The 9,637-nt window shown below is 38.5% G+C and overlaps 1 protein-coding gene across 4 annotated transcripts in view; it reads left to right on the top strand.

The window, feature by feature from the left end:
* Nucleotides 1-9,637, top strand: part of DIP2C (disco interacting protein 2 homolog C) — a 190,638-nt gene that overhangs the window by 134,507 nt on the left and 46,494 nt on the right. For all 4 annotated transcript variants that reach the window (XM_014945016.1, XM_014945015.1, XM_014945018.1 and 1 more), the window contains 5 exons: nt 1,237-1,360; nt 2,953-3,074; nt 5,760-5,871; nt 5,991-6,100; nt 8,815-8,945. In XM_014945016.1, the coding sequence (XP_014800502.1) occupies nt 1,237-1,360; nt 2,953-3,074; nt 5,760-5,871; nt 5,991-6,100; nt 8,815-8,945 (599 nt within the window). The remainder of the gene's footprint in view (nt 1-1,236; nt 1,361-2,952; nt 3,075-5,759; nt 5,872-5,990; nt 6,101-8,814; nt 8,946-9,637) is intronic.

Here is a 9,637-nt window from a genome sequence, read left to right as displayed (position 1 = left end):
CCCTGCGCGGCTGCACCCGTTGCCCAGCTGTTTGCCTGAAAACAGCACACGGCGGGGTCGAGCTGCCTGCCGTGGGTGGGCTGGGAGGAGGATCCAGCCTGCGAGAAAAACAGAATTGGTAGCAGAACATGAAAAGCTTTTTTTTTTTTTTTTTTTTTTTTTTTTCCCCCCCCTCCCCCCCCCCCCCAGTTTTTTCAGACTCTCTATTTTTAAGTGAAGTTAGTGCTTGTGATGGTGCCAGGTATATCATAGCAGTACTGGAGACCGAAGTCCTCTTTTTCCACACAACAAGTACACAAGCAGAGGTGCAGCCCATTCCATACTGCCCTGTCCCTTTATCTCAGCCCACACCTGGCCACCCCAGTTCTGACTGCACCTCTCCAGTCAGTCTGTCCTGCATGGTCATTTTCAGATTTCTCTTCTGAGGTGTCAGCTGTGGTAGTCAACTTTGTGATGCAGGTGTGTTTCTAAGTGTGTATTTGTGTGTGTGCATATATACACACACACATACATACTTAAGGAATGCAAGAACCCTAACGCTCATCCAATTTAAAACACTGTGTGTGTTTGATGATTTTGGGTTAGTGCTATTTGAAATGTTTCAAAAAGCCAAACTCTCTAGCGCATTGTCTCTTCCCCATTTTTTGATGCTGACCTGAGTTAGCGAAATTCAACAAATGCCTTTCTTCTCTATTTCATTTATATGCATGTGCTTAGCTTTTGTTCCAGACTAATTGTTTTTCCCTGTCACTAAGTATTGTTTTCTCCTATGTCTTTTGTCTCTTGTCTTTTAAAGTATTTCTGCTGTGCCATTTGGCTTCGCTCCAGCGTGCAGACAGCAGAGTTCAGTTTTCAGGATTGCTCTCCACAGATTCTCCAGATTGCAGCAGAGATTGTAAAGGCACTTTCCTGGCTCTAGCTGCCTGTGTAGCAAGGGAAGGAGTGCAGGTTGCATGGGCAGGATGTTAGCACACTACTGTACCCCCTTGGTTAGAGGGAAAACACCATTGAGGGCAGAAGGTACCAAGAAGGGAATAGAGAGAACATTCCTCTGCTTTACAAACATCATCTTTCCTTCCAACTACAGTGTGGCATAAGGGTGAACGTTTCATATTTAAGTTGATTGCGTGACATATTGCGGCTGCACCTCATGCAGTAACTTGTAAGGTGTAGAGGAAAATAGCATTTCAGCACATTGCATTATCTCCTGTGACATTTATCTTTCTTCCTGTGCAGGGAACAATAGCCAACTCGCTCACATGTGTCCAGCTACATAAACGAGCTGAGAAGATAGCTGTCATGTTGATGGAAAGGGGACATTTGCAAGATGGAGACCACGTGGCTTTGGTTTACCCACCAGGTAAAGAACTGCCATGTTTGGTACTTTGGTAGTTGCAAAAGTTTATCAAAATCTTCTAGAACATGGTGTTGCCAACCTGCAAACCATGTTAATTGGCAACATGCAAAATATTTGCCTCATGTACATTTCTTTGAACTTAGTTGAACATATTTAAAAGAATTTATCTTTGCATATATGCATAGATAGTATTTCTTTGGGTTCAAATTAAGATTAACCTGTGTTTTTAAAACCTGTATTTTATAAACAGTCAAATTTAATTACTGCTTATCTTTTACTGTGCTAGAAATATACTGTTTTATGAGCACAGAATTCTCCTACAGTATTTCATTTGCTGAGTGTTCTTAGACTCACCTGTTGAATTCCTTCTTGGAAGTACTGTGTTTCATGAGGGTAAAATAGCAATACCTAGGAAGTAATCCACGTTTTTTAGAGTAGAAATATGATAAATAAAGAGCAGATGATTAAGAAATACCAAAATATAATCACTCTTTTCTATATAGATTTTTTTACCCTAGGCAGCTCCCCGTGGCTGGGATATCCTTTGACATAAGGGCTTTTAAGCTTTTGTTAACTGGCACCGTGTTTGACATTTGCTTGGAATTACTCCTGATCTAGTGCTGCTCTTTTATCTTTAGCATTTCATGTGTGTTGGTGAAATAAACAGTCTGATTTAAGGTCAGTATTGTGATATTTGGTATGTAAGGTCTAATTAAATCTTTGTGGTTTATAGGAGTTATTTGTCAACAGCCAATATGGGAAAACCTTTTCCACTAGTATTTCAAACTTAAGTTTTTATTTTCTGTATTTCACTTTCCCATGAATAAAGCATTTTACTGAGGGAAGAATAACCTACCAGTACTCCAGGTCCTTTTCCACTGAAAGACTAAAAACAGTCCCTATTGTCATCCTCTCACAGCCTGTGTACAGTACCAGGGAGCTGTGAAACAACAGTATTCACAGCATCTTTGTGCTGTTGCTGGTTCAGCCTCTTTAGATAATCTGAAGTGTGCTGTCCACAGTCCGTCACTTGCAGTCAGTATTTATATAGATTATCACCTAATTTTATATTAGAAGCAGGATTTTAAAATTTGTAAAATTTCAGGTAGATAAGTTGAAGCTGCATATGGTGTTAAAAATGACATGAGAAAGCATTTAATGAAACCTCTGGATGTGCCTTCTGCAACTAAGAGGAGCAAGCATCATTCTACCTCATAATTTTGCTGGGGTATCTGTTCTTGTAGACTCTCATTTGTCTATAAATGTAAATTAAGGAAGATAATTAATCTGTAGAGACCAGTCTTTTTAACAGGTTACTTCCTTATCATAAAAGTGGAGTTCACCTAAATGATGATCTGGCTGCTGCTTTGTGTGTCGCCTTTGGTTTTTCGTACTCAGAGGAACAGTACAATTGAAAGGAATCAGTGAAGCTGAACAAATACTGACAAGGGTCTGAAAAAGAAGTCTGTTAAAGGGCTTAGTTGCTCATTTAACCTTCTGAGTTGAGTTCCAAGTAATATTTATGCTGACATAGGTGTCTGTGATTAAATGATTTGATTTTCAAGGGAGGTTTTTTTGTTTTGTTCTTCATGCAGGAATAGACCTGATTGCTGCATTTTACGGATGCCTGTATGCAGGCTGTGTGCCAATAACAGTTCGACCTCCACACCCCCAGAACATAGCTACCACGTTACCTACAGTGAAGATGATTGTGGAGGTGAGCAGACACCTGAAAGGGTGTTAAATGGGTGTTGGATTTGTGTGGTCTTCAGGAATGATAACTTAAATGAGTGGTGGTGTGGGATGAAGAGTTGTATTCCTTCCAAAGTTTCAAGATTTCCATGTGTTGCAGAGCAAAAGCTGCTTGACAGCACACAGCCTTCTGACTTCTGCTGTCACATTTTGCTGCAGTTATACTACTCCTTTCAAGAAATATATTTGAAGTGCTTTCTTGTGTTTAGCTATATGCCAAGAATAGTAGGATTCCTCACTGGGCAATGCTACACTATTGAGAAAAATCCAAATGGAAAGCTTAGCTTGACCTGCTGGTGATTTGTGCTCAGCTCTGTACATCCAATTGTTTTGCAGTTCAAAAAAATTCTGAAGTTCTGTTGTGGAGATGTCGGTCAGTATTTTGTTTCATCCACAGAAGTGTTACTCAGATTTTTTCATTCAGTGCTTTCTTTTGGTATTTTGTCTTTATCTAATGTTTAGTCTTTGTTGCACATAAATAACTGCATTGTGCTCACTGAGGGAAATAAAATGGTTGCAAAGAGATAGCCTTTTACATCTGGCAGTTTCTAATCTATTGAATGGAATTCTGAGTCTCTGAAAAACAAGTTGAAACAAATGTGATTTAAAATTTCTAATTAATGTTGATATTTTTGAATAGTAAGTAAGAGCTATAGTTACAATTTGTGGCTTTCCTTATGGCATCAGATTCCACAAAGTATTAGTAGAGGTATGAGAAATTGTCCTATTGTCTTCAGGGTTCTCATTATTTAATATTTTGGCACACACAGTTTTTACATATCAGTTGTTAAAATTATAGAAGTGATGTAAAATGTTATTTTGTTTTTCCTTTGATGTTTAATAGCCAAACTAGATCTGTTTGGTTTCATGATGAAAAGCTAGGACAGTTCTAAGATGACTTGTAATCATTGTCCCTTCAATAGACTAACTTTAAATAAAACATTGAAAAGTATTAGTCATATTAATGCCAGTTTGACTTAAAAGCCTCTCAACTCTGTTTTACACAACATTTTATTTCATTTTGGAGAGGGATGACCTTGTAGAAATCAAAATATTGAAGCTGTTCCTTCATTGCCAATGCAATCATAGAAATTTCCTGCTCTGATTGGGTCAAAGTCTGTTCTGACATGCTATGACGTGCTACATGGCACCTTTTGAAGTCAGTAAGAATGACTTCTTTCTGAGCATAATTTGTCCTACATAATGGTGTTTTGGTGATGAACTGGTAGTAGTAAAATGTTACTGAACATTATTGAGCCCCATCTTGAGCAGTTGCTAATCTGTTGCTACAGTGTCTTCTTTCTCCTTCCCACCATCCCTATGTGTTTACCTCTGACTTGCTATTCTCCAGGCAGGGATATTCCATATTTCAATGGACCTCCTAATTGTCCAGATAATATAATTCCTGAAAGGGATAGTAACTACCAGCTCTTGAAATTTCTTTTGTTTTATGGCTTCACTATGTCCCAAATCAAGATTTTCATAGGGTAAGATTAGCTATGCCTTGTCGTGGCAGTGACATGATTGCATTGAGGGATGCTGCAGTGGCTTCATTTGTCTTCACTTTTAGCTTGAAATATTTAGATTGTCCATACAGGGAAATCATGGGGTTAGAGAAAGCAAGTAGAGCTTAGGTCAGTGTTTGTATGCTCCTCATTTCTTCATGTGCTCCATAAAGTTGACCTATAAAGCTGACCTCCAGGAGATTACTATCAGCAGAAGTTGATCTTTTTTGCTCAGAGGTAAAATTTCGTGTACATACAGTTACTGATTTCCTTAGGTTAAACATTGGGAATTAAGTGTGTAATTAAATGCTTCAGATTGCTTAAAGAAAAAAATGCTTCTAACAATATTTGCACTGATTTAGGGAAAAGAACAATGATGCTGCCTTCACATTTTTAACTCTATATTATCTTCAGTGATTAACAGTGTTCATATTTATGTTTGTCTGAAGATTTCCTTAAATATATTTAATTTTTATAATCCCTAAGAAGTATTCTTGTAGTTGCTACTTAAGAATTTTTAAAAATAGCAAATCTAAAAGGAGAATAGCTTCAGCACATCATCTAAAATTCAGTGCGGGTGGTATTTGCAGTAACCTCACCATTTCATTTCTTAGTGCCACTTGCACGATTTTTGGTCTAGAGCTGTTTTCGCCGATATCAGAAGAGTTCCTAGTGGTTTATCACTAACACGGGAATTGGAAATATATGGCTAACATAAACTTGAGTTAAGTTAGTAGAATTATTCATATAAATGACAAGCTAAGTTTTGGTTTATGTGAAAATACTTTTTATAAACTAAGATATTTTACCATCACATAGAAAATGTTTTGGTCACTATCTTCTGGCATTCCGGGTTGATAAGTGATAGAATGTCTTGGAAAAGTCACATGATCGCTATTAAAGTTCCTTTAGTTTTCTTACAATGCTCTTCTCAAAGTGCATTTTTCATGTAATTTATAAAATTCACATGACTATCTACTTTGTGAGCTGTATTTTTTGTACATCTTTCCACCTCCTGATTGGAAAATGTAAGACTAATATACCTGTGTCCTGTTCTGGCAGAGAATAAATCACAGTCTTGCTCATTTTCACAGGAGAATTAATCAGTATCCCATTGCATTATTATTTATTTCTTAAATTCCTAGGTGAGCCGCTCTGCCTGCTTAATGACTACACAATTAATATGTAAATTGTTACGGTCGCGAGAGGCGGCAGCAGCAGTGGATGTCAGAACATGGCCTCCAGTACTAGATACAGGTGAGTACTAAGGCTAGGGGACCTCCCTGTCTTCTTTTATCGTTGTATTTGTCAAGCACTCAGAGGTCTATCTGTCGTGGGAGTAAGATACACACATTTTCTTTCTCTATTTTCACTAGACGATTTGCCAAAGAAGCGGCCTGCACAGATCTACAAACCTTCTAACCCTGAAACGCTTGCTTACCTTGACTTCAGCGTCTCCACAACTGGCATGCTAGCAGGGGTAAAGGTAGGGACCTCTTGTTAAAGCTGGCATTCCTGCTGTCACCCCTGGCTGGCAGGTGGTACATGCTCCTGAGTTGTAACTCCTCTTGATTTTTGGTAATAGAAATTGAATTGCTTTCTCCCTTGCAGTCATTATCTCATTCCATTAACATTAAATTAGTTCTCTTGTACTCACTACAGTACTGTGTGTGGCGCATTTAGCCCCTCTGCTTCTCCTCCTCCTCCTCAGACTTTCATTCCAGTACCCCTGCGGGTAGCCCACTAGCTTGTCTGCCTGAAGCATTCTTCAACTGACACATCTATTATTTCTGTTTTATGAAGGAAATGAGACTCAGTCATCCCTTTTTCTTCTTGTTCCAGTGCCCATTCACTGTTTCCTCCTTATTGCAACTCAACTGCTGGCTATTCGTTTCCAATACTCTCTTCTTCATGCAATTAAGGGAAGCAGTGATGGTACAGTTGGTACAATACTAGAGTAAGCAGTAAAAAATTCACTGATGGATTTGTTTTATAAGCTCAGGCATCTTCTCCAACCTTCTAGCCACAATTCATCAAAGCTGTTTTACCTAGCTGCTAACTTATGTATTATTCCAGTGTTGGTTTCACCAACACACAGGCAGAGATAAAATCAGTCTCTTCTTCTTACCTGTTACTTCCTTACTTCTATCTCCTGTATATCCAAGGATTATGATTACTTCAGCAGTCTTTGCTGACATACCACATTTAAAGCCTGTATTGAATTCCTCATACTCTTTGGCATCATCCATCTATTTTCAGCAGCTGTCAGCATACTTCATAAACAAAGAAAACATCATTTTCCTAGTTTTCAGATGGAGAGTTTGAAGCACAGAGCAATGAAGTGACCAGCCCAAGGTTAAATGGCTGAATTGGCTGATGGTCACTTACTGGACACTCCTGGAAGATTCATTTCATCTAGCTTTAAACCGCTACAATGCCTGCAGATGTGGACTAGTCATTGGGTTCCTCAGTAATCGACAGAGAGAATCAGGGACTTTCAGGATGTAGTTTCTCTGACTAATCTGAAACATCAGAGTAAATGTCACATAAGTCTTCATTTCTTCTAAAGGGAGTCTTAAATAATTGTTTCAGATGCAGTGATCCATATGCAATCAGGTCTGAATTCCACCTTATCAAACTTACAGAAATGACTATGCAAAAGTCAGTATTTGGACAGCTTCAAAGATAGTCAAAGGCAGGGCAAGTCTACCAGCCTTTTTTTATCGTGGCTAAGGGACAACCAGATAAATCTGTCAAGGAATTTTTTATTAGCTTCTGATATCTGGGTCACAGCCTCCAGATCACTGACTCAGCAGGTTTATGTAAACAGTTACCATCTGCTAGATCATCACTAGTGATTAATTAATTATAACAGGATCATAAGAGGCCACAAGGCTTCATAGTGGGGTGGTGCTAAATTAAAAAAAAATGGCTAAACAGTTTATGTGGCTTCTGAAAAGTCAATTAATGTTTTGTAATCACTTTGGAAGGGGTAGATTGCACTTGCGTTTACTCTCAATTATTTCCATAGCTTGCATGCAGTATGATGTAAGAATTCACAGAGTAACACCAGTTCTGGCTCTACAGAGTTCAGTTTCATCCTGTGTGAAAAAGTGGTCTTGATTCAGCTGGAGCAGAATTAATCTCTGCAAACTGCAGGTGGTGACTCTGTGAATACCTGTTTTGAGCTGGTCCTTCCTTGGAACATGTCCAGCCTCGGTTATGGCTCTCGCTGGCAATGGAGAAAAAGTCACTCCTGGAGGTTTATTCTCCTGCTTACCTTAAGAACAAATAAATTTTACCTTCCAAGTGCTTTTTCCCCTCCATTGACTCTAACAATATATAAGGCAACTAGCTCAGTATGTGGCAGAGATCAAAGGTTAATGAGTTAAATCCTATCCAGGCTATAGTTCTAACACAGGTATCTTTCTTGTTATTAACAGACAGGATGTATTTTTGATTAAAAGATGTAATTCTGTTCCCTCTGTAGTTAGAACTTCTAAGCCAGGATGGGTGAGTGTGGGAAACATCCTAACACTAGAAAAAAAAAATCAGAAGAATTTCCTTTTGATCACGTTTTTTGTTTCTACTTTCTGCTTGTTTTATCTCTCAGAGCTTTCATGCGAAGATTTTTAGAGCCTGTTTCTCAGTTAGGATCTGGATAATGAAGACATGAACCGATACTGAGTTTATTGGGGATCTTTATCACTGAATTATTAGGTCCTTAGTACCATTTTGCATAGAAAATCCTCTTCAGTTTAAAAAGTGCATTGGCATTTTTTATTTATTGCATTAAGAAATATGAACTTAGACATATGTTACTGATGGTCAACAAAATCCTTCATTCAGATCCTGTAGTCATTTGTTCCTTTGTTCTTCCAGAAAGCTTAGCTTGTTATCATTAGCTTCACATACAGCTTGGAGCACATCTTTAAACCACTCACAGCTTTCTCCCTAAATCACTTCAAACTTATCATTCATTCTGTCTTCCCCTCCCTTTTCACGGTTATTTGGATACCCTCTTGAAGGAAAATTATGTTTTCTTAGATATAAATTACACATGTGTTTACACTGAGCACAAAGTCAATATTTATTTGTTTTCTTTATCCTGTAACTGATTTAAGCACTTGGCACAGTTGGGGAATGAGCCTTCCGAATGACATAGTTGATCATTTTAATTACTTTGCTGTTGTCTTTCAGATGTCTCATGCAGCCACTAGTGCCTTTTGTCGTTCTATTAAGCTGCAGTGTGAGCTTTATCCCTCCAGAGAAGTCGCTATCTGCTTGGACCCCTACTGTGGACTTGGGTTTGTCCTCTGGTGCCTCTGCAGGTGAGGTTTCTCCTCAGCCTTTTGAAATACCATTTCCATTGTAGTATAACACAACAAACCAGATGGTGTGATTGAAAAAAGGATGGGAAGAAGAGACAATACCTCTAAGACTGACACAGATCATTGGAATTGCTGGAAGCTGTGTGGAGAGTGCTGTACGGAGAACGTGCTTTGTTTGAGTTTTGGGCATGGGCACAGGTATTTAGACTAACGAGTGCAAAGCATCAACATGGCTGCTCATTGACCTCCTGCTGGTTTACTGCTGTCTCTGCAGAATCTGACTACTTGTATTTGATGAAGGCAGCGCTCTATTACCTTAAGGAAGTGGTTTCCTGGTGTCCTCTTTTTCATTCTCTAATCTGAAAGCACGAGTAGATATCGGGGGCTTCCTTATTTGCGAGACTTAAGGATGTGAGTTTTGCAGAGACATGGAAGTGTGTTTTCTTGCAAAAGGGTGCTTCTATGGCTGTAGCAAAGCTATCAGAAAGAAAATGTTTCTAGTGAAATGTGAATCAGCTTCTTTTGTTAATAAGAAGTTTAGAAATTTAACAATTCCGTCGATCTCTGTCCTCCAGGGAAGTTACTTTTCAGTACTGAAAGCAGTTCCATTGATTTTTTTTCTTTCTTTTTTTTTTTTTTTTTTTTTTTTTTTTAATTTTTCTGGGTTGATGTAGAGGCAAAGGGAAAGGAGT

The sequence above is a fragment of the Calidris pugnax genome, unplaced genomic scaffold (assembly GCF_001431845.1).
Source record: "Calidris pugnax isolate Ruff unplaced genomic scaffold, ASM143184v1 scaffold54, whole genome shotgun sequence".
Lineage (NCBI taxonomy): Eukaryota > Metazoa > Chordata > Aves > Charadriiformes > Scolopacidae > Calidris > Calidris pugnax.
Note: the sequence above shows the minus strand (reverse complement) of the source record. Positions and strands in the feature narration are given on the sequence as shown.